This window comes from Corvus kubaryi, unplaced genomic scaffold, assembly GCF_017639235.1.
Source record: "Corvus kubaryi isolate FWS band 111438036 unplaced genomic scaffold, C.kubaryi_AGA036_p1.0 split1-131, whole genome shotgun sequence".
Classification (NCBI taxonomy): domain Eukaryota; kingdom Metazoa; phylum Chordata; class Aves; order Passeriformes; family Corvidae; genus Corvus; species Corvus kubaryi.
The window spans coordinates 20184575-20210537 of NW_024582073.1; the positions used below are offsets into that span (position 1 = coordinate 20184575).

General features: G+C 38.2%; 1 protein-coding gene across 2 annotated transcripts in view; it reads left to right on the forward strand.

Moving 5' to 3' along the window:
• The window catches only part of WFS1 (wolframin ER transmembrane glycoprotein), a 33053-nt gene extending 13176 nt beyond the window's left edge, over nt 1-19877 (forward strand). For both annotated transcript variants that reach the window (XM_042053304.1, XM_042053305.1), the window contains exons 3-8: nt 6045-6127; nt 9833-9977; nt 10816-10986; nt 11597-11677; nt 15451-15596; nt 17236-19877. In XM_042053304.1, coding sequence (XP_041909238.1) covers nt 6045-6127; nt 9833-9977; nt 10816-10986; nt 11597-11677; nt 15451-15596; nt 17236-19044 — 2435 coding nt within the window. In that variant the 3' untranslated portion in view covers nt 19045-19877. The remainder of the gene's footprint in view (nt 1-6044; nt 6128-9832; nt 9978-10815; nt 10987-11596; nt 11678-15450; nt 15597-17235) is intronic.
• Nucleotides 19878-25963: the final 6086 nt, after the last annotated feature.

A 25963-nucleotide genomic window follows, 5' to 3' on the forward strand; every position in this document is an offset into this window, starting at 1 on the left:
GCTTACTTTACTGGGCAACCTTGATAACAGTTTTCACCTGTGTCAACTGTCAGATCTTCTCATGTAACAGTGAAAATGGTTATGTATTTTTCTAGGTGAGTGCTCAGTGAGCTTGGAGGTGTGTTCCCACTGGGTAGGACTGAACATCATTTGTGTTGTGCATATGCTTAGCTCTTCCTGACTGTTTTCAGTCACTTCAGGAATACTTACTGAACTATACAATGGGAAGGCCAATCCAGAAATCCTGTTTCGTATCTTGTCATCTCAGATCCCTTATTCTCCCCAACACATGGGTTTTTTCCTCCTCCTCCTCCTCCTGCACATTCCTGTCACTTCTTTTTGTGAGCCCAAATGAATGCTTGAAGTCATGATCATATAAAGTGTGTGTGCCATACAGGTTTCCTTCATACTCTTAGTGTGGGTGTTGCTTAATGCATTAATCTTTTGTTTGATAGAGTTTTCATGAGCTTTAATATTCGCTTGTAAAACCTGTAATTTCTTTTAAACTTACATATTTTGTATGAAAGCTTCATTGTTGCTTCCTTTCTGAGAAAGTGCTTTCAGTTTTCCTTTTATCCTGTTCTCACTAGGTTTTCACCTTTTCGTTCAAAGCACTTAGAAGTCCCTAGCTTGTGTTTGTTTAGAAAAAATTATTTGTTGTGCGTGATAGCATGACTGTCATGGGGCTGGCCTTCAATAACTGTGTGAACAAATAAGATCTTAAGCGCAAAAGGTGTAAGAAATTTTGATCCTTTAAAATACAGTTTTTTGCTTTGTTATTCCCTGTTCATGGTCTTTGGCCTCTTGCTTAATCTGGAATTCAGGTGCTGTAGCTGTGACCTAGGAAGAAAGCTGTGTGCACCTGGCCGGGGGTGATATTAGCAGGCAAGGGGCTAAAACCCCTTTGAGCTGAGTAAATGCACTGCGGAGAGCTTTAATGTGTTTGTGTTGGTAGGAAAGTAAATCTACAAACACTTCTATTATTCAGCATGCCCTCTATTGATTCTTTCTACATGAAATAACTTTAGTAGACTTTTTTGAAGGAAGGCAGTGATTCCTAGTGGTTAGAAGAGCACTGAGAAAATTTATGGTGTGTGTGTATGATCCATTTTGTGTGTGTATATATGCAACTAAAAACCTTTCTTTGTGTGAAAGGACTATTACATGCCTTTAAAGGTTTCAGAATTCAAGAATGGAAGTGTCATACTCAGTGTCACTTAAAATGCTAGGGTTTTGGAAGCAGTGTTTGTCTAAACTGTGTGTAAAACATTTTTGCTAAATACGTGATCAGACACTTCTGAACAAGTCAGCCAACTACAGTGATGCTCACATGATGTGATTCAGTTGTGTATGTTAAGGGTATTAAAAGGGTTGGGAACCTACTACTGATTTGCGCTAGAATACTGGGAAGGAAATCTTACAACATCCCCAGTTTATTTGTCTGTAAAGTCTTTTGCATTGAAAATATTTTTTATCTAGATTGTGTAAATCCATTCTTCAAAAACTTGTGTGCATATTGAAGAGTTTGTTGGGTTTTAGACTTCAGTATAGTTTAAACCCTAAAGATAAGGTTTAGATATGTTATTTAATCTATAACCTATAATGGCATCTTCCTTTTCTGATTTAAAATTTTAAGCACTGGTATCTTGCAGTCTCACTTGGACTAATCCCCTACTGTGGATTGACTGCCTTTTTGTCAATTTAATGGCTAAATTTCAGAGTTAATGGACAATAATTGCTTCCTAGCATAGTATTTAAGAAACTGAAATGTTTCCTTTTTAAACATTTCCTGTTTCTGATCAAAACCTAACAGAAATAAAATGTAAAAACAGTAAAAATGCCTGCCTATGACAGAGTGAATGCTAAATTCCCATTTGAGCTTACAGCAACAAAGCTGGAATCTTATTTTATATGCCAGTGTGCCAAGTAATGTGTAAAGCTTCAAAAAGTAAGTAATCTTTAGTTTTCATCAGCCTGTTTGCAACGTCCCTACATAAACACTTGTGTTTGCACTTCTATATTCTGACTATTTGTCTTGGAGTTGTAAAACATACTTTTTACTAGGAAAACAGAAAGTACTCTATAGTTATGTTTTGCCAGCACCATTGAAGTCTATCACTTAATAACGGGCAGTTTTAGCTTAGTCTTCTTCTGAATGCTATATGACGGTGAAATGCTACAGGTCTTTATGTAATGACCTGTTTTATTGTAATGAGTCTTTTTTAATAAATGCTTTCATAAAATGGGTTTTTAGAGACAGCTTTAACCTGTTCAAAGAAAAGCCTGAATATCAAAAATGGATATTTCTGTAGGCCTTCAAAGGTTTAAATGCTTTCTGTAGTATGATGACATAAATGCAGCAAAGTCAGAAATACATCTGCATCATACTTTGCAGATCACAAATAAATTTTTTTGGTTTTTTTTTTGAGTGAAACTGAGAAAAATTAAAGTATACAGTGTCATTTCATATTTTAAACCTAAGACTTTATCACACTGAATAAAGAAAAAAACACACAAAAATTTTATTAATAATGTTATTGTTACAATATCCATTAACTAATTTGTGTTGAATGATCTGTCTCTTGGAACGTAGAATTATATACTGGGAAGTGAATTATAGAGCAGCCTGATGATGAGCTAAACTTTACACAGTCTTGAGGTTCTTGGTGGCAGAGTTAGAACTACAGCAAATATTAAGTACTAACCACCCTTGTATACCCATGGTTTTAATTTCTTTCTTTTGTGAATGCTACGTGCTGTCTAAAACTTTGGCGCTTTCACTTGCCTGCTTTCATTTGAATGACTGCAGTGCTTGTGAGCCTTGAATAACTGATAGACTTCATTGGCTTATATTAATGCACCTGACACAAAACAGCTAGTGAAGTCTATTTTAATTGTCATAAGAGATACATGAAGTATTGCAAGATGAATGTTCCTGTCTTCTGGAAATTTTTATATTCAAGACAGAGTAAAATTTGACATTAAAAAGGCACGAGTTTTTAGCAAAGCTGGAAAATAAAAGCTTCCACTGACAGCATTTCCACTGCAGTACTCTTACGTGGGAGGAATACACATCAAGACATTTTCTGACTAAAAACATGCTTAAGAACAAGGGTGATAAGTTATAGTCATCACTTCTTATGGTATTGTTATGGGGGAATGCATATACTCCTGTGTAGTTGTTTATTCGGTGTTGAGCTGAATTGAAAGAAAGTGTGTGTTGTCCATCCTTGTTCTAAAACCTTGTGTTTTGGACCTTTTACCTTCAGAGAATGACCTATATACCTTATGAGAAAGTAGATTGATAATGGCAGCCATGAAACTAGTCATTCGTGCTTGACCTGTTTAACGGGCCTCTCAGTTATCTTTTAAGCAAAGGAAGAATATTGCTGGTTACAAGAACCGTATATACTAAGATTCTAAATTTGATCTTCACAACCTGTTCTTCCACCTTTGCCCTACAACTACAGAATCAACCCACAGGCATATTTTTAATTAACTATCTGTTATTTATATTCACAGACCACACGTGCAAGTACATGGAATTAATAACTGGGTGGGAGGGATTGGGCAGTAGGTTGAAAATAACAGCAGAAAGTGTTTCTTTCCCCTGGCAGTCAGCTCTGTTCGAACAAACATTGCAACAAGTTTACTGCAATAGCACCACATTTTTTTTCTCATTGAAGGAAGTAGTTCACCATAAGGCTGCGCATTTTTAATTTTTCTTTTTTTTTCCCCCATCTTTGCAAATACCATTATGTACATGTTAATCTGAAATGTAATTGCAATAAAGTAACTATAATCTGATGTTGTAAAACATTCCCATTTTGTTTCTGCAGCTTTCTGTTGTAGTAAGTTTTCTTATCTAACCCATTCTTCTGAGCAAGAAGAGCTAAAAGGAGTCAAAGCTGTGCCATGCTCTTGTGTGCCAAGTGCAGCAGGAGAGAAAGGAAGAGGCTTTGCCATATAAACTTCAGAGAACTGCCTTTCTTACTAGGGTTTTTATTAGTTTAGCAAACTGCTTTCTGTAGTTTGGGTTTTTTCTTGTGTGTGTAAATTCCACTTAATTAGCTAATGCTGACTTCTGAATGGTGCCTCCTATATTATCCAGAAATATTTGTGGTGTTCTCAACATGTAGAAAACCCTGAACAGGGAAAGAAAAAGGCATTCCTAAAACAGCTAGTACTGAAATTTTGATGCAAAAGAGCTTAATGAATTTGAAAGCACAGGAAGAAAAAGAAAAGTGCCGCCTTGCCCAGCTTGTTTCATTTGAGTGGGGTAGGTGAATGAATATTATGCTTCTTTCAAACAATATGCTCTTTCCTGTAACTTCTTGTTTACTGTTAGCAAAGAGCCCCTGAATGATGTTTGCTGGTGTTAATGGTGCCATCTGGAAAACAGGCTTCCAACTTGTTTAGAGTTCACGTTATCTTGGTTATATATCAGGGCAAGGAGATCAAGTAGTTAATTTTGCTGGGTTGCTGTTTACCTATTTTACAATAATATTTTTACAGCTTTTTGTAAAGACCAAGTACTAAATGAAAATTATTTTTCATTATGTTCCTTTTTTAGCCAGACAATGTGTTATAATCTGGCATTAGAATTTTTCCAAGTGGAACTTGGCAGACAAAACAGTGGCATGGTGAAGAAGAAATCTTACTTCATGGTTTGCTCTTGTTAAATACATCCATTTTAATGAAAGTGTTGGCTTGTAGCCTGTTCTTTGAAAACAGTCCCAGTACCAGGGATGTTAAAGAATGCAAGTAACCCTGTTCTTCAGGAGATCATGTGGAATGGAGTTTATTTCTTCCTTCCTGCCACCTTTTGTAGAGGAGCTGATACTGCCTGGCCCCTCAGCTGGCAGGGCTGCTTAGCAGCTTCTCGCATTGCTGCTGCCCCAGTCAGGTAGGGAATGTAACTTGGAGTGGATGCCTGAAAGTCACTTTCCTACATCTGGAAACTGCTTCCCAAGCATGCTTCTCATGCTGCCACTGCCCTCAGGACATAGCTATGAAGTGTCACAGTGTGTTTGTGTGGGGTAATGTGGTAAATAGAGGTCACACTTTGGTGCTTATTGTAGAATTTGGATCTGCCTTTCTAACTATAATTTTAGATTGGTTGATCAGTAAAGCTGTAACTCTGAGTCAGTGGTCAGTTGTCCATTTTTACCCAACTTAAAACACACAAGTTGTATTGATTTTTCTTTTTAAAATTTTTCTGAACTAATTTACAAGAAGTCATCTCATAAAAGAGTAGCAGTTCTGGCCTTTGTCAGCTTTGCCATTAACTAATTCTTCATTCATCAAGTAGCATGCAGCATGATGTTGTTTACAAACACTGGATATCAGATAAAGGTCTTGAGTTTTTCTTTATGATTGACTGATAGAGCAGTGTGATGCTTTTGAAGAAAACCAGTTGTTTAAGTCTGCATCTGTTCAGTAAATGGGAAAGAATAAAAATACTAGGTGGAGTGTGGAGCAAAATGAAAAAAACCCAAGGATTAGCAGGTGTAATTGTTAGTTTCTGTATGCTCCAGAGACTGAGGAACTGAACTTTCAAATACACTGTTTTAAACGCTGATTAATTTTTCAAAATTCTAGAAAAGGTTCCAGTGGTAAATAGAGATTGACAGGTGAAAGACTGAAGTCATATCAAGAAAAGAATAGTAATAGTACAAAAGCTGATCCATATTATATGTTCCACATGGGCTCATATTTATTGTAATGAATATGAATGTTGTATTGTACATTACATTGAATTGTAATGAAAATGAATATTGAGAGAGGAATTTTGTGGAAGTAAATCAGAAACTGTAAACTATGTCATCCTGTGGCATGTACCAAATAATAAGGGTAAATATACTGAAGTACAGTGCTGAGATGGAGGGTCAATATTGTCATAAGTTAATTTCCACTGTTCTTGCAAAACACTTGTGTTGGATATTTAGTTATGATTACTTAATTCTTCAACCACATGTAGCAATGATTTTTAAAACACTTCAAACTATTGCTAGTAAACAATGTTCTTTATCAAATTAATTTAGAGGGCATGAAGGAAGAACCTGAAGTGCTCTTTGAAGAACTGCTTGAGAGGGCCAAAGCTGGAGAACCAAAAGCACAAACAGAGGTAATTTTATATGGTTTTTGTCCAGTCTTCTTTGCTCTTAATTCCAAAAATAGCACTGCCTGCTGTAGAACTGTTATCACTTCCTCAGTTGAACTGTGTCTGCTTAGATGCGAAACTGTTCAAAGAAAGGTGATGCCATATGGTTTCTCTGCCTTGAGAAACGCCGCTTCCTTGAGAGCATGAGTGGCTTCAGGTCCAACTCTTTACCGTGGAAAAGAACTGATTTTGCTTTTTTTTTTAAAGAAGCATGTGTGGAGGTGTGCAGATAGGGACTGTTAAATGCTGTTAGTTCAGCACTGCACTGTATACAAAGATACCAGGGCTCTTAGGCTGGACTCCATGGAAGAAACTGCCACTGAGGTGCTTTAGCAGGGTCAGAGGTTGGTTGGCTGATGTTTTGCTCATATACCATTTCTCTGGTGAATGTACACGTTTTAGAAAATAAGCCCCTCCTTGTTTATTGAAATTAGCTGTGTTTACTTATTTAATGGCAGATAAAATTGAATTAATAATAGAAATTCTGTCCCTGAATTTGTTAGCACTTCAGGTTTTCCCGTAGGTTTTAGAAAAATTGTACCAGGTTTCCACTGCATTCCTTTGTCTGGTGTATTGGTCTATTATAAATAGCTTAAAACTGTCTAGAAGAGTTTTAATTTGTGTTTAACTTGGTTAGTGTTTTACCTGAGCATTCTTTTCCAAATTCAGCTTTGATGCCAAATGGGAGTGATTGCAGTCTTGTACATGCTCATTGGTGGTTTGGATTTTTCCCCAAGGATCACCACTCTTACTGTAAATAAAAATCAGAAGTGAGGATGGGAAAGAAATTCTTTTAAAGCTGGTAAAAAAAATACAGCAGTGTTAGGCTTGTTCCCCATTCCATCTCAACTGGTTTGAGGGGCAGGCTGACCTCGGAGTTGCAACTTGAGACAGTAACAAATTTCTCACTTTGAAACAGCTGGTAGCTTTGTGGAGGATGAAGCATTTTCCTTGAGGGAATCATTGCTGTAAAATCCATCTTTTGGTGCTATTCCTCCTTATCAAAGAAAGCAAACTCCATAATATTCTTTCAGGATATAAGTTCCATTTGAGTAAGAATACTCAGAAATACTTAGAGAATCTTTAAGTCTATGATGCATATGTATGTATATAAATGATGGGGTTTATCTCCTTTGCAATTAATTCCACTTTCACTCCCTTCCTTTATCTCTTTAATTGTGTACATTTTCTATTCCCACACAATAATAGGATTCTTATCACAAAATGATACAGCATAAATTTTGCTTCAGCACGCCTGAAATGGAACGCAAAATACAGTAATTTCTTTTTTATGCAGTCACATTTCTTGTTACTTGTGGAGAGAGAATTAGCTTTTAGTTTTTAAAACCCTAAAAGAAATTCATTTCTTCTCTATTGTTGAATACATTCCTTTAGAATCAATTAGAAAAACGTATTTTTATTTCTCACCATTGTAGGAGTATGAATGAGAAGCTGAGATGCCACTTTTGTGCTGTTTGTTAACAATTACGAAATCAAACACAAGAAATCAGATGGTTCAATGGCTGTCAACATGTATTACTAAAACTTCATGTATTTTTTTTTTAATTGCGAAATAATTGTATGGCAGTTACGTAAATAAAACCCCCACAGCTGGAATTCTCTAATGGAGAAAAGGCAGTTCTGTGTCTTTAACCAGAGGATGTGTGCAAGGGGACTGCTTGAGATGACCACCTCACTTAGCAAAGCCGCAGATGGGAGCAGCCTTTAGAGAAGTAGTGTGAGGGTCTGTGTTAAGTTGTTACCAACTACGACTTAATTTCACTGTTTTAACTCATGGGAAAGAGAGAATCCCAGTCTGCTTAAATGACAGATCTGAGGTTAACACCTTTTCCTATCCATTTTTTGTCCTTTGACTGTTGCAGGCCAGAGCTTTGCAGCTGTTTTCAGGTGGTTTGATGTAGGAACTTTGCTATTAAAACCACAGACAAGCCTAAAAGCAATTCAGTCATAAAACAGGTGTTACACTATTATTTTGCTTGTGCACTAGCCTTTTGTGCTATGACTAGTCCCAAGATCTTAGTTGATGTTGCAATAAGTGTTTCTATGTCCAAGAGGTCCTTAGAAACTTAAGAGCTAGATGATTAAGTGCTGCTACTCTTGAAGCTTTGCTCAAAATCTCAATGGCTATAAATACAAACATGCTTAAGAAACAGCTGTTCTTGTCAGATGGATGTTATTTGCCACCTAACTTGTCCAAGCAATTCCTTTCTGAAATAAATAGCTGAAGGTACATCTGCAGTTGAGTGATAGATTACCATGCAATTGCTGAAATCTTTTTTTTCTTTTTTGTCTCATACACTCTCTTCTTGGGGTGTGCACTTCCCATTGAACTCTGGCATGACTTCGTAATCAATGTTTGGATTACCTAGCCTAATTTTCTCCTTATTTCTGTATGGTTTTGGATAGCTTCACTGTATGTGCTATGGATTTAATGTCTCCCCAATAATTGTTTATGTGGAAGTTGTTGGAGCACTCACTTAAGTGTACGAAACCAGTTAAATGGCTGGAGAAACAACCTTTACTGGAAGAAGAAAGACCTTTCTGATTAAATCAGTGCATTTAATCTACATAACGATAATGTGATTTATTAATCTTTCAACAGTATTTCTTTAGTCCCCTTTAGTGGCAGTAACAAATGCTGCAGTAACAAATGAAAGTTTCAGAGAAACTTTCAAACTGTTATCTTTTTTCCAGCAGACAATACTGTGGATTTATGAAGCTATACTCTTAAGGTATTGCATTAATTGCTCCTAGAATGTAGCTGAAGTAACATTAGGGAGAGAGAGAGAGAGTGCAGTGAGACAAGCAAAAGCATTTCCCAGATTCTCCAGGTATGCAGATAAAATGTCTAGTAGTTTTGGTAATTTTCTGCCATTTAACTTTTTATTGCCTTGTGTTGTGATAAGCAGAAGTGTTTCATACTATTGCATAAATATATTTACTAGTATATTTTCATATATTTTAGTTTTTAGAAGGAAGAAAAAAGGTGGTTTTTTCTTACCTGTAAAACCTGTAATATAGGCAGCTGCTTGGTAATTTCTGTAATCCTGAATAGCAGAATTTTTATATGCTTTTTCACTGAATTTTCTTGATGCTTAAGCAGTATTAGTTTTATTCCATTCACCAGTTAATCATGAGTTTGCTTTGACCTTCAGTGACTGAGCTGCTGTGAGTCAGGGACTGCACTGCTTGAAGCCTGCTTCCATGTCAAGGCTTTGTCAATAGCTTCATCTGAATTTCTGATTGTCACTGGCACCAGATTATATTACACTTTTTCTGGCTCTAAAATGGGGCTAGCAGTATTGTCTAGTCATTGTTGTAGGAGGAAAAGAATTCAAGAAAACTTTTAACATTGGGAGTTTCACCTGAACCTGCCAGATGCCCGAGCACCAATGGCAGCGAATTCACTGACCTGGCCAAATGTGTTGCAATTCCTTCTTGTTTGCCGTTCTTCTAGATCTTTCCAATCAGAAGATGAGCTTACAACTATGTTCTTTAGTGCTAGGAGCAAATGTTTTGGCCTTTTGTTCAGAGAGAATTTATGTTAGCTGAGTTCCAGGGTGTGAGAAGGAAGAAGAGAGAGAGACATAGAGACAAAGTAGAGTGTATTTCAGTAATTGAAGGAATTTTGTTTCCTATTTATTATAGGTGGGGAAGCACTTTTTGAGATTAGCAGAAGAGGAGGATGAAGAACTTAACAATTGCAGTGCAGTTGACTGGTTCATCCTTGCTGCTAAGCAAGGTCGAAGAGAAGCTGTCAAACTGTTGCGTAGATGCCTGGCAGACAGAAGAGGTATGGGTTCTCTGAGGCTTCCTGCTTGCACTCCCACATTATCTGAAACAATACTGTACTCATTTTAACTCTGAAAGAGGGGCTAAAGTATGATGGAAATGATCGTGGCAAAATTGCATGAGTAGTTGCTAACAGACTATTACAATAGGTAATTCAAAAAGCATTAATTACCAATACTGCTTATTAAAGTATTTTTATTAATTATTTGCTTGAATTCCTTCATTAAATCCATGCTTGTTCTTCCCTTCCTCACCTTTAATTGAAGCTTCTTTTCTTTGACTCTGAAGATCATATATAAGCACACACCAGCTATGTATCTGCTGATGTTTCATTCTTTTGCCCCTCTCCAACCTCTCTTCTAATTGGTCTTTTTCACTGTCTTCTCCCACTTCAAGATTCTCGTCTTCCTTCATGCTGCTTCCCATGCTTGGTCTCTTCTCATCTGCCAACTATCCGAACTCCTACAAGGGGGGTAAAAATCCCCACCAAAACAAAAAAAGAAAAACAACTTTTATTCAGTTCTTGGTGCCTTTGCATGTCACCCATGCATATATGCACTACCTTTTGCCTCATCTGCTGTAACTTCAAAAGTTGAAGTAAGACATAGTATAATGCATGTCTTGCACATCTTTGAAGTACAGTTTAAACCTAAGCAATGTGCTTAGATTTTGATAAGCAATAGACACAGATGGACATTTCCGTAATTTACTTAGGTGGTCAGAATGTGGCTGAAACTTGCAAATTTTCAGACTAAACTGAGAAAAATAAATTGTGAGCAAATCTACCATTTCTGCATGTGTTTGGGATAAGTGTATAATGTGTTTTTTCTTTTCTTGAGGCATCACTTCTGAAAATGAGGAAGAAGTGAAAAAGTTATCATCTGAGACTGACTTGGAGAGAGCTGTGCGAAAAGCTGCCTTGGTCATGTATTGGAAGTTAAACCCAAAAAAGAAGAAGCAACTAGCAGTTTCTGAACTACTGGAAAATGTTGGGCAAGTTGATGGTGAAGGTTTGTTCATGAACTGATTTATGGTATTGATAAAATACAGACTTACGGGCACAATACAGCTAGAAGCCTAAAGGGCTTTATGAACAATCAGGCACGAGATAATAGTAAATGTATGATCTACTTAAGATAATGTAACTCTCTCAATGACTAAGTGTCTTTTAATAACTGTGCTCTTTGAACCAACACTTGCTGTAGGTCGTGGGTCAATTAAGCACGTACTCAAGTGACTATATATTTTAAATATCTTCATTTAGCACTCACTGTCTTTGGAAAGTACGTATTTTATGGCTTTGCTGTATTTGATTTTTTTTTTCCTTCTAACAGTCATCCTGATTATACCTCACTAGATGTTTCAATTTACAAATTCAGTCTTCAAGACACCTGGTTTGCTCTGCTACTACAGCACTAAATGTTAGCTATGGCAGTCCTGTTTCCTTTTCTAATACAGTAACAGGAATATAGAAAACTATATTGCCACTTCTTACCTATTTATATGTAAGTTTGTCTTTTCCTTACTTTGAGGAAATACCATTCTCCAGATGTTGCTGTGACTGTTTGATCACTTTAATTGACTGCTTTGATTTTACATAAACTCCTGTTATTGAACCAGATGGTGAGAAGCAGCCTGGCCCAGTCCCAAAGTCCGTGCAGAAGCAGAGAAGGATGCTGGAGCGATTAGTGAACAGTGAATGTGAGTGCATGCTGCTGCTTTCAGTCTTGGCCAGTCGTTTTAGTTTCTGGTTTGCTTTGGTAAACAACGTTGTGCTGCCAGACTAAGAATGTATAGAAGGTTAGGATTGCAATAAACTGATAGTGTCAGTTTGTTCTGTGTGCAAGACAAATAATTGATCTGCATGTGAAGTCACAGAAGACATCACCATTAAAGTCAACTACTAAAGGGAGTTTGCATGTCGTTTGTTATTTTTATATTCTTGCCCTTTCAGCACTCAAAAGTCTACTCAGCAAAGAAGATTTTGCACTTGCAATATTTTTTTTGGTTCTAACTGCAGTAAGCTTTCTGATTACAGTGAGGGAATTAATTATGCACCAATTCAATGCAGACAGATCCTTCACTCTATTTGCCTTGCTTCCATTTGCCCTTCCCTTATAATTAATATTTGTCTTTTCATATTTGTTCAATGACTGATTTAGGAAAGATGCACCAAGATACTTCTTTCATTATTTACAGCAGCTTAGTTCATGTATTACGAAGAATTAAATCCCTTAACACACGCAGGGTCAGATTTGTAGACCTGAGTCTGTGAGTTTTGTAAGGTTTGGTGGGGTGGGGATTGGAATTGAAAGTTCTCCTTAGTCTGGCACAACTAAGAAATGCTGATGTGTTGTTGGGCTTTTAGGAGGAAAGTCAAAGTGTTTTATTAAGAAAATGAATTATCGACAATGCAGCATGTGTAGTTTTTCAAGAACAGTATTTAACATAAGGTTCAATTATTCATTGTCAGGAAAATCTGTTTCTTGAAATGCACTAAGTCATATGTAATAGTTCATGTGCAATCTAGATCTGTACTTGAAGAGCACTTTAAATGTCACAAAGCATATTATTAGATATATATAATAGCAACTAATACATCTGTTGTTGAGATTATGTGAAACTAAAGTGTCATACATGGAATAGGGAGCCAAATATGGAGGTTTGCAGGTTTAAATTCCTTGAAAGATTAGATTTACATTTCATTAGATAAATTTGGCCTTTACCTTCAAGGATTGTGCTTGTTACACAGGTGACTTGAAAAATAACATTCCTAAGAAGAGTAGAATATTTCAGTTTTACATTAACTTTGACAGAAGTAAAAGAGGAGCAGAGGCACGTACCTGTGTGTGAATAAGGGAGTAAGTGATGTGAGAAATAATATTTTGGAAAGCAAGCTTGTGGTCCTGTCAAACCTTCTGTGAGACTGTGTTAGCTGTTTTTGTGACTTGGCTGCCACTTCTGGGAAGTAGAAACAGTCCTTCAAGGAGAAGACTGTTGTGTTCCATTGTCCAGTCATTGTATAATAATGCAGATGTATTTGGGTTCATTTGAACTGTGTTGCATTGGGGTTCTTTCCATTCCTTTGGGTGAACTGGCATGTGCTGCTACTGAGTGAGTGCACAGCAAGTCATTTTGTTCTGGATTCTTCAGTAATTCAGAGAGTTATCAGAAAAGGAACTGGCAAATACGATTTTTTTTTTAAGGCTTAAATTGCAGATAAAGTAACAGGGCAGTAAATGAACCTATATGTAAGTGTAGGCAGAAATTGATGGGAGTATTTTTCTTTCCCTAGGGTGGATGGGGGGAGGCCAGGGAATTTATCATAACCGAACTGAAAAAAAATCTATGAATAATAAAGTAGAATCTACAAAATATGCTTTTTATATCAATTTAAGAGACACTTGGGTGACAAAATACTAATGACATTTAAAATTAAAAGTTTTCATCAAACACTTTAAGTAGGAATTAAGCTGTTACCTCTTCTCTAGAGAGCTTTTACCTTTTCAGGGAGGAACAAGAAAGCTGTTACTCTGCAACATTTACTTCTCTGACTCACTGAGCTTCTTCATTTACCTTGCCAGAAGGAGATTCTTCTTTCAGAGTTAGTACACTACCAATACTTGGAAAATAATTTTTAAGCCAGATACGTGTTTGCAGATATCTGATCTGGGTTGTCCTTAATGGAGGTATAAACAGAAAATTAGAGGTGACATTGTCAATGGGCAGTTGTTGCGTGCCTGAGAGGGTACATGTCATTGCAGTGGATAGGCCATCTATACATAGTAAGTTAATAACTCCTTCCTTCCCAGGATGTTGCATGATCCTGTAACAGTGCTGTTAAGGTATTTTTGTGAGGTTCTAACCATGTCTGCTTGCTGATTCTGCACAAATAAGACTATTTCAGCACTGTATATTTTTTCCCAATAAGACAGTAAATTTAGATGACATATTTCGTATTAGGCTTAATCTGAAGCCCACCAAGACAGCTAAAGAGTCTCACAGATTTCTTGGTGCAAGTAATGTTGCCTTACAGTCTGTGAATAATAAGAATAGTTAGCAAAAATAAATCCTTTCTTGTTTCTTGGGAGGCATGCCAGATGGTATTTTGTGGGACATAAAGGTTCACGCGTGGAGGAGGGGGAGTGGTAAAATTCCACGCAAAAGGCAGCATCCATATTCTGAGATTAAACCAAAAGAGAGATTGTAAGATGCTGATTTTCTGTTGAACTCTTAAAATTCTTCTTCCTGTAGTATGTATCTTGAGACAAATATTTTGTTTTGTTCCATATCTACAGTGTTTTCGGTATTAAATACTGAGCTATTTATATGGTGCTTCTATAAATGTAGCATATTTAAATTAAAAATTTTCTGGGCCAAAACCTGTTAATCCTCTGATTTTAAATTTTGATGAAGCACTTCAGTTTTCTGTCTCTTTAAAATCTCAAACCAGTATTAAGCAGTCCAGCTTTCATATCTTTTTGTCAGCTGACTAGTTAAATTTACTGCGTAGGAGGTGTGTTACAGATTTTTGTCATTCAATTCTTTCATGTATATAGCAATGTCTTTTGCTTTAGTGTATGGAAAAAAATTGTTGTTAATTATCCTCCTTTACAAAATGCATCAAGCTTGTCTGCCATAGAAACTAGTTAATACATGCTAATGTAGAGAACTGGGTGCAAAGAGTTTGAACCAGTGCATAAATCATCTTCTGTCCTGCCATTTCCCTAGATTTTTCAGAAGTAACCTCATGCCTCCCTTGTACTGACAGGAGTGGGTAAAGATCTTCCAGGGCAGAGGGATGAATTTTGCCTCTATGTAAACTGAGCAGGGTCTATTTTGTTGCTGGCTATCTGTTTTAGATCACAGTTGATACCGTTTGGGGGAGGCCCTTTGTATAGCTACATAGAATATTAAATTAATACACTGTAAGTAACCTGTACTTAGTCTCATAGATATAATAATTGTGTATTTCCCATAATTATGTGTTTGTAACTTCTGAACTCAGAAAAATGACTGTTAAATGACAAATCAGAAATCAGTTTTTCAGTTGATGACATACAGATAATTCATTACTGCTCCTGTACAAGTCTCTCTTTCTAATGCAGCTGTTAAAGATTTCTCTGAAGCAGATACAATAGTTTATGATTTAAAACCGTGACCTAATGCAGTAGTCTTTTTTTTCTGTGGAATACTTGCAGATAAGCTACATTCACTCACTCTGTTCTTCCACTTACCAGTAAAATAAACTTACTTGCTGGTCTTACAAGATGTAGAGTAGTCATACATTGCTAGCACAAGGAGCTGCTTGTTTTCAGCAGAGCTCTCAGGACAAGTTGCAAGGTAAACCTATGTTGTCAGTAGTTCAGTTTTTGTAGACTAGCTTCTAGCAGGAAAGAAAATTATTATTCCAATTCATAATCAATACAGTGTTGTGATAAAATTTACTCCAAATTTTCATTTTATCTTTCTAGCTAAAAAATTTATTGCTTTGGATGACTTCGTTGAAATTACCAAGAAGTACGCAAAGGGTATCATCCCTTCTAACCTGATTATGCAGGAAGAGGAAGATGATGAGTTGGCAGGGAAGAGTCCTGAAGAATTACCCCTACGGCTGAAGGTAAAAAGGCAATGTGGAACAGGTTATGTTAAATGGACTCTTGACTTAAGCATCCCAGACAAAACAAGAATGACTTGCACTTCTCTCTCAATACTGATGTTCAGTCTGTATAGATCAGTACAAGAATTGTTGCTGTAACTTCTTTTTGGACTTGACCTCATATATATGTTTCAAGTTTCATACATATGAGTCATGTATTTTAAAAAAAGGGATAATGGTTTTCCCTGTAAGAGGACAATCTACTTTTATTATATCTTCAGTGAGGATTTAAATGTACCTGTCATCACTGCCCTATTTTTATTATAGATGTTATTATCTGCTTCCTATCTTTCTAATTTAAACAGGAGCAAACAGGCAGGAAAAATTATCCATAGCATGAAAAGATTCTGAGGGGAATTCAAGAAAGGTGAAACTTGCTGTTAGCTTCTACAGCATTTGTCTCTGCTATATCTCTACATAGTGAAAGGAGAAGGGAAGATTAGGGTGCATGCCTTCAATATTGGCATAAATTTTAAGTAAGGTAGGGGGTGCGTGGCTGCTGACCTGAGAGTTTTTGCTGTAGTTTTGTTCATTATCATAGTGTAGGGGAGGGGAAAAAAGGGGGAGTGAAAGGTGTCTCTTTCCGAGCTTTTGAATGGTAATCGTCCGAAAAAGATGCACTTACGAAGAACAGACATACCTTCACATAAGTTTTTGCCCAAATCATTGGGCATGTGTTGTCCCAGTTCATCACAGTGCCACAGGTATTTGCTGGAACATTCTTGGCCTTTCCCTTGAACTAATTAATATAAAAAGGTAAGATCTGGGAAAACATAAAAACAGTCATTTTATGGGGGAAGGAGGATGGATTGCAGCATCTAATGTCCATATGCGGTATTTGAATGTGTGTTTGAAAAATCCTGTACCTTTTAATGGATCATTTATAAAGGGTGTGGTTGGTGTTCAATCCAGCAGTTTCTCTGTTGTCCAGCAACTGTGATGGAAAATGCCACGTAAAATAGGTAGAATTTTAAGATCCTCTACAGTTATTGTTGTGGAGTTAAAAGAATCTGTAAATGTGTAGTAATTGAATTTAATATACTGCTGCTGCTTCCAAAACAGGTTTTGACAGCTGCATCTTTAGATGCTTGGGAAGGATTGTTTAAAGATAAAACTCCAGCTGTAAAGACTTCCTGTATGTGTATATGAATCATAGGCATTACTTCCTGCAGTGTATATGCATAGAATGTATAGCATAATCCTTGCAGAATGTGGCAGTTACATGCTTTAAAGTACAGTACTTGCAGCTCAAGTAATGACTTAAGGTACTGCAGGACTGTAGCCATGTAGTTTATCTTCAGTATGAAGTTAGCAGAATATTTGACTAGGAAGCCATTTAATTATATGTGTCAAAGGTAATGAAATACATCTTGCCTGAAATCAAAATCGCCTCTGAGCTTTGTCTGACTGAATTAATCAAAATGGAGCTAATAATCTCAGACACAGTAATCTTATTTTATTGGCAACATTGATCTGAAATACAAATCTTTTCATGTCAGCTGAGGTTAGACAACTGGCTGCTACTGCTGCAGCTAAGAATATCTGTGATGCAAAGATACAAAACTGCTCATTAATAAAATGCTTCTTTCTCTTTTTCCAGGTTGTAAAATATCCACTTCATGCCATTATGGAAATTAAAGAATACCTTATAGATATTGCATCGAAGGCAGGAATGCATTGGCTGTCTACCATTGTTCCAACACACCATATCAATGCTCTCATCTTTTTCTTCATCATCAGTAATCTGACAATTGATTTTTTTGCCTTTATTATTCCATTAGTCATATTCTATTTGTCCTTCATTTCTATGGTGATTTGCACACTGAAGGTTTTTCAGGACAGTAAGGCTTGGGAAAACTTCCGTGCTTTGACTGACTTACTGCTTCGTTTTGAACCAAACCTAGATGTTGAGCAAGCTGAGGTGAACTTTGGATGGAATCACTTAGAGCCATACATTTATTTTTTACTCTCGGTATTCTTTGTAATTTTTTCCTTCCCTATAGCAAGCAAAGACTGTATACCATGCTCAGAGTTAGCTACTGTCTCAATTTTCTTCACAGTGACAAGTTACATGAGTTTAAGCACGTGTGCAGAGCCTTACACACGAAGGGCATTAATGACTGAGATAGCTGCAGGTTGCTTATCCCTATTGCAGGTATTACCTGGGAATTTTGGCTACTTGAAATTCTTAGGTAAAACCTTCTTTACAGTTCCTGTAGGCCATTTCTTTGTGATCAATGTAAGCATCCCATGCCTTCTGTTTTTGTACTTGTTCTATCTTTTCTTTAGAATGGCCCAACTACGGAATTTTAAAGGCACCTACTGCTACCTGGTCCCATACCTGGTGTGCTTTATGTGGTGTGAACTCTCCGTGGTCATTCTGCGGGAGTCCTCTGGCATTGGGCTCGTTCGTGCATCCATCGGTTACTTCCTGTTCCTCTTTGCACTCCCAGTGCTGGGTGTAGGCATTGCACTGATGTGTCTTGTCCACGTCATTAAGTGGTTTTTGTCTTTGGAGCTCATGAAAATTGTAGTGACCCTGGTTTTGTGTGCTGTTCCTTTGCTCTTTCGATGGTGGACAAAGGTTAACTTCTCCGTAGTTGAAGTGGTTAAATCTCTCACTCGAAGCTCGATTGTGAAACTCATTCTGGTGTGGATTACAGCTGTAGTGCTGTTCTGTTGGTTCTATGTGTATCGATCTGAGGGAATGAAAGTTTACAACTCCACCCTGACATGGAATCAGTATGGTTTCCTCTGTGGACCCCGGGCCTGGAAGGAGACTAACATGGCACGTACCCAGATTTTGTGCAGTCACCTGGAAGGACACCGAGTGACATGGACTGGGCGGTTCAAATATGTGCGCGTGACAGAAATCGACAACAGTGCAGAATCTGCAATAAATATGCTTCCCTTTTTTATTGGCGATTGGATGAGATGCTTGTATGGTGAAACCTATCCTCTTTGTGATCCCAAAAATGTTACACTGGAGGAGGAGGAGTTGTGTCGTCTGAAGTTTTTGACAAAGCATAAATGCCACATGAAAATGTTTGATCGGTACAAATTTGAAATAACTGTGGGCATGCCTTTCAGTAGCAAAAATGGAAGCAAGCCTATCGAGGAGGATGATATAACCAAAGATATTGTGCTGAAGGCAAGCAATGAGTTTAAAAAAGTGTTGCTGAACTTGAGGCAAGGGAGTATAATTGAATTCAGTACCATTCTGGAGGGTCGTCTTGGCAGTAAATGGCCTGTCTTTGAACTGAAAGCAATCACTTGCTTGAATTGCATGTCTAAACTCTTACCTGCAGGGAGGCACGTGAAAATAGAGCAGGACTGGAGGAGTACAGTGCATAAAGCCATTAAATTTGCTTTTGATTTTTTCTTCTTCCCATTCCTGTCAGCTGCGTAATGTGCTCATGTATTGGTTCAGTGGTATTTTCAGTGTCCACTGCATTTACACTACCAAAGGTATGGCTTCTTAAGAGATAAAAAAGCCCCAACAAAAATCTGCCTTGCTGTAGAGATGCTCAAAAAGTGTGCCAATATAGAGCATTGATTGAGTTTTGCAAGTGTACATACTGTATCCTGACTTTAAACCCTGTATGACTGAAGTAATATATACTACTTGATTATTATAAATGAATGCAGGGGATTGCTGCTAATTGCATGGAAACTGTTTTGTCCAAAATGGATATATTGTCTGTGGTACAACACTAGATGCATTCACTTGCTCGATGTTAAAAGCACTTTACTCTTTAAGTATTCACAATGTGCCCATTTGTATTTTCACATGTATGATTTAGAATAGGTAGCTGACAACAGCTTATATTGCATTTACTGCTTGTATTTATTTGGTGTTTTCTAGAAAAAGTCATTTTAGAGTCAGTACCTGATGGTGATGTTTGCGTACAGCAATCACTGTTTCACTGTTTGTCCAGAAGATAGTGACCACTGTTTTTTGAAAGGGCACAACATTTCACACCCCAGCAAGGTTTTATAAAGTCCCCAGGCTTTTAATTTGCATTAAATATTGTGTACAAAATTTGCTATTTGTCCTGATTGGTTACACTAAGGTATAGTCCATGCTGGTGTGTGAAATGCAAATACCAAGGCTGGTGTCGAGATGGTACCAGTAATGGACAAGCCACAGAAACTGAAATTGTACCTAAAAGTCTATAGTGGAAACTGAAATAGAATGTTTGTTTAATTACTTGTATTTTGCAAATAAAGTACAAACTTGAATTAAATGGGTACAACATTTGTTTATTATGCTTTGACATTGTGACCAGTTTGTGTTGTGCTGATAGCAGCTTTCACTGAAAACTATGATTGAAAATGTTTAAAATATTCTGGTGTGAGATTCTTGAAGTTGTACTTGGCTGTTTTAAAGCCATCAGTAAAATCTGGTGTGCCAGGTGAAGTTTTTGTAGCTGTGTAGTCTACACATACTGCTTCCCACTGCTTTCATTGTGACTTAGAACCTCTCTGGCCACTGTGGCTGCATGTCACAGATCCATCCTGCCATTTCCCTGACTCCCCCACTGAGCCTGCTTTAGATTCCTTTTTGCCTTTGTGTGTCAGTCAGCACCAGGACCAGGGAGAGGGGTTAGCAGTGAAAACATGATAGAGAAGGGGAAACTTTTGGGGACAGTGAGGCAATGGCTGCACTCCAGCTATGAGCACCCTCTTGAGCATTACCCAGAGCTGCAGTTGGGAAGATGCCAAAGGCACCTACAGATGTGCTGCCCAGTGTCCAGTCCAGCCCCCACCATTCAGAGCCCCACAGTTGTGCTTCAGCCTATCAGATAATCTATGAAGTAAAATCATGTCTTCAGGGTGCTTCTAGCTTTGAAAACCTGCCAACTATCTCTTTCCACCTGGGGAAAAGAAAAGGAGTAAGGTAGCAAGTAAATGCAAGTTTTGACAGCTTCCCTTACTGGAAATAAGCCAAACTTAGGCCTTTCTCCTCCTTTTTGTTAGATCATCTGTAGGCTCTTTTTAAAATACCCAAATGTTCTTCCCGGCTCTGAAATTTAAGCACAAAATATTTTAATTTTTTAAACTTTTTTTTCTCCTGACAAATATATGAATAAAAGTTTCACAGTTTTGTGCATGTAAGGGGAAAAAAGGCAACGGTCTTGGGATTCAGAGTTAACGTTAAAATTTCTCCTTTTAGCTTTTACCCTTTGTATGGATATCAACTTAATAACTTACTATGGTGCATTTGTTAGGAGTTGTTACATGTCCTGAAAATGAAAAAGTGACTCAAGTCAGATGTGGGAAGTTTTGCAAGAGGAGGGAGAGTACTTGATTTCTTTGGAAAGGTTGCTTTTTAAGAGACAAAAGGCTTAATCCTGGTACCTCATCTGTATCATAATAACAACTCTGAGACTTTTCAGCCTTTTTTGCGGAATTTGTTAGAGAATATTGGCATATAACTTTTACTAAATTTTCAGACTTAGAATTATTAGCTAAAAATCTGGTTCCTTGGAGGGGGAGAGCTCCCTCAAAGATATTCATATCAAATATTGGTCAGATTCAAAGTTAAACAATTACCGTTTGTGCACTTACATGAAGGAAAAAAAAAACCAAACCCTAAGCCAAACTCTGAATTAGCTAAATCCTAGGAAAAATAATTCATGTGCTCTGTAGCGATAGGTTGATGGGGATACTTGAATTTATCAGGTGCGTCTTTTCAGCACAGCTGGGAAGTTTCGCACAGTATCACATTGGAGGTCATTTTCCATATGTTCTCACTTCTTCAGTGCAATCACAAGGGACAGAGGAGGCAAATTTTACTTCAAGACCTTTAAATAATGCCTTTTAATGCAAGTTCTCAAGTGTTTTTCCTTGATACTTTTAAATTTTTATGGAAAAAAAGGATACATTAATGGTAACATAATGGATAGGTAGTCCATTATCTTGTCGGTCTAGTGTTCAGTGTTCTGAAACCTTTACCAAATAAATCTTTCCTTTCTAAAGTGTAACTTAGCTGACAAGCACAAAATTGCTCAAATTTAATAAGCAAGGTGTTTTTGCAAAGGGTGCCTCTATTTACTTTGTACCTTGCAAACAGAGCACAAAATAATTTGCTTTCATTCCTGCTACAGCTCTGTATTCCAAACCAGTCCATCTCCTAGGTTGAAGAGACACAGAATCTGGCATCTGCTGTTAACTATTCAATTAATCCTACATTTATTATTTTCTTACTCAGTTTTCAATATATGATGAATTAGAAATGGTTCCAAAGGCAGGTGCCCTTTCTCTAGGCTAGTAATTCAGTCTTTTGAATTAGTATTAATTAACTGAAGAGGAGGAGGATATTACATGGCTATTGGCACTTCTAAATTAGGTTCAGCTGTTCTTCTGAAAGTTCAGCTTTAGCATTTAGAATAAATATTCACTTGAATCTCATCTTCAATGTAACATGAAAAAGTACTCCTTGTTCTCCAAACTGGTACATTCTTCCATAAGCACAGAAAAACAACACAACACATATAGAAATTCTGAATAACTTAAGAGCCCACTCTGTAATGACTAACAGCATTTTGCAGGAGGCAAGAATGCAGAGTTTTGCCCTGTTCTCCCAGAGAAATTACTTCGGTAGGTCTGTAGGAGTTACAAATGGTTTTATTTCTTAGAACTAATGGGTCTTTTAAGCACCATAAAATAGCTGTTACTAATTGGAAATTTGTTTGCAATTTTTTTGTAATACAGAGTAATAAGAATGTTGCCCAGAGATGCTGTGGCTGCCCCATCCTTGGAGGTGTTCAAAGCCAGGCTGCATGGGGCTCTGAGCAATCTGGTCTAGTGAAAGGTGTCCCTGTCCATGGCAGGGGTGTTGGAACTGGATGATCTTGACAGACCCTTCCAACCCAAACCAGTCTGTGTTTCTGTGTTACCACTGGGGTAGTGCACTGTTTTCTTATATTCTTACACTAAGCTGCCTGTCTGCCTTCTGCCTTCTCTATTTCCACTGGAAAAGGCAAAAGAAGTTTCCAGATTGTGAATACCTTTTCAGTACTTTTGAAACCCATTTCAGCCTCTCAGGGTAAGGCTCACATCCAGTAATGGCTGAAGGAGGTTGAAAGAGGCTACGCTCCAACCTCAGCTTCACAGGTGCAATTGTTTGAACAGCAGATGGATATAAAGGAAACCAACAACTAGGTCACTGAGTTAGAAAAATACTAATCCATGCAGCGAAAATTAGGTGCAATTTGCCAACTTGTAAGGAGATAACATACCTGCTCTGGCACCTCCATTCAAGCAAATGTTGCGTGCAAATAGGATGCCTGGAAACCAAACACAAAATCACATCACTGTTTTTATGCATTAAGATGGTTCATTTATTTTCATATTGTTACTCCAAAGCTTTAATTAACTTTTACTCCAGAAAAAAAAAAAAAATCATTGCCATTGCTACTCCTCTTATAAATCATAGCCTGATGTGGAAAAGATAATAGTCACTTTCCCCTTAAGGATGGATGTTAAGCACTGAGAAAACTTTTTTCCTCCCCTCTAACTAAGCTTGAACTTCAGGTTTTGAAGCAGAACAGGAACATTGAAACACTGCTTATAGCCTTCCTTTAAAATATATATTATGTATGGAAGAAAATTGGATATGTATCTGCCCACTGACAGCTACATGAAGCAGCTTCTGTAAGATTGCAGCTTCACAACACTAATTTCAGCATTTTCATCTGACAATAATTTTCATTTAAATTGTGCAAGAAGTGATGATTTTTACTGCACATTGTGATTTGAGTGCTAAGTTAGTTGGGGTGTTTCCTCTGGGGTGGGCTGCTGGTGATGGAGCTGAGGATCTTTGCAATCCTACTGAAAAACTACTGAAAAATCTATGTGTGTGTGTGTGTGTGTGTGTATAATCACACTTCTGAAAATACACCAGAATCAGAAGAGCAGGAGGTTATTGATGATCAGCTTTGTACACAAGAAGCAGTTACATGTGCAGCACATGCCCCATGTGGGCAGTATTTCTTATACACACAGCCAGTACATGCCTTGTTCCTACACCAGAGCCACCTGACCCTTCAGTTTGCCCACACCCAGGTAAGTGGTCCCTGGAGCTGTCCTGTCCTTGGGGCCCTCAGGACCAGATGTGAGCTGTCCCTCCACAACCTCTGCCATCTGGTAGACTCTTTAAGCCCTAACTCCCCTCTCCCTGTTTCCCACATGACCTGTGGATTGGCATGTGAAATCCTCCTTCACTGTCTGTCTCACTTTGCAACAAGGAAAACAAAGCAGTGAAACTCCAGTGCATTCTGACTCACTCCCACTTGCTTGTCCTGAAGGACAAGCGTGTTTTCTTATAGTTTGTCCAGACAGTGGGCCACTACCTTCAAACTTGCAAAAAAAGGAAGATCTGTTCCCAGGGCAGTGACAATACCAGTAATTCGTGACTTGGCAGCCCAGACATCAACAGCCTGCCTTAGGCTGATGAGTGCACACCTGGAGACATGGCACTACCTGCTCAAATAGGGCTCACTATGCTTCACAAGCTGCAGGAGGCAACATCCCCTCTGCTGGGTCTGGCTGGATCCTCTGCCCCAACACATTTACAGCTTCCTGCATCCTATGTTAAATTGCTAGGCTTAAGGCGTAAGTTGAGTTAAAGTACTGTTAAGTTTGAGTGTTGTTAAGCTTTTTGGCCGTGTTCCTTTTCATCCTTGCCCGCACTGTCTTTTGTCACACATACCCATGCACATCCCTAGATAGTTCTCAGTTCATTTCTGTTTTGATTTTGGATTTTGTTTGGTTTTGTTGTTGCTTGCTTTCCCTTGTTGTGTCTTAGCTGCCCTGTAAGTAGTAGAGTGAATCTTGCCAATGAACTTGTTGTGCTTTGTCACTTAATATTAAATCTGACTTTTGCTCTTACCCTTGCCAGTGATTTTTTAAGTGATCTCAAACACTGTTGTTAGTAACATCACCTCCTGGAGGTCTTTGGTGCTCCTGTGTACAGAAAGTGAGGGTTAACATGGGCCATTTCTCCTCCCAGGCAGTGCTGGGGTCTCAATCCTGGCAATTTTTTTCTATTGAAACTTTTGTTCTAATCACATTATCTTTTTTAAGGTGCCAGGATCTTCCTGACCTACCTCTAGATAATATGCACCAGGTTGAGTTTTTTTCAGGGGCCATTTGGAGAGGCTTGAGTTTCCCCAACTCAGCCTGGCTTGTTCTACATGCAGTGTCGATGGGGTCTTAATGTAGCATATTCTGCAGTGTCTGAGGTTAGCCAGTGGAATGTTCCCTTCATTACATATCTTTATTGCTTGGACAGTAGGAATGCTGTAGATTTGTGACATAAGAAGCATTGTGCCTCCAAAGCCCCTTTAGTCCATGTACAGCACAGGTTTGGAAGCTAGGAAGAGTGTGGCTGAAGCACTGTGGCCACATATCTCGATGGCATCAGGGTACATTGAGCACCAAAGTCAACTAAAGCCGCATGTCTTTGTGGGTCAGACATGCCAGGCCATTGGATCCACACAGTCCAATAGATCTGATTGTCCCTTTCCTCTACCTGGCTAGAGGCAGGGCCCTTCTAGTTCTGGTCATGGTACACATTTCTCTCTTCCTGTAAGTGTGACCTGGAGGTCCCTTCAAGAGGATTGGTCATACCATCTTCCTGTACCACCTGGAGTCTTGTCCATGAGAGACCAGAGCACCATTTACCCTACATGAGCTTTTTGTATGTAGTCATTCCTCTTTTCAATTCATGTACCCAGGATGCTAAGTAAGAGGTGGGCTTTCCATCCCACTTCCTCATGTCTTCTCCATGCTCATGAAGGGAAAACACTAGACTGCCTCGCAGAATGTACCCTCTCTCCTTGGCTGGGGGATGCGTGCTCCTAATAGCAGAGACTTGTTTGTCCTGGCAAGATATGGAAAATTCCCTCCTTGAGCTTGTCTCAGTTTCTGATGGCCCTGTTCAGTTTTCTCTTCCAAGCTTTGGACATGCTCAGCCAGCTTTGTTTCCACAGATGAGGCATGGGCCCATAAGGGGGCCGTGACAGTGTCCTCATAAATCCTCTCCTTCCTTCCATTGCAGCACTGCCAGGTAACGGGAGTACATCTCTGGTCCAAGCCGTGAAAATTTCAACCACATTTACAACATGCACTGGACACCATCTGGGCTCTTAGGGAATCCCTTGTCCTCTGAAAATATGATCTCCACACTCCTCTCAGACATCGGATACCTTGCTCCCTTGTGTTCCATTGTGCTTGCTGCACATGGAGGTCCTCCTTACAAAGATATCTATCCCTTAAACTTGCCAGCAGTCACCACCAGAGGCTAAGAGTTTCCTGGGTTT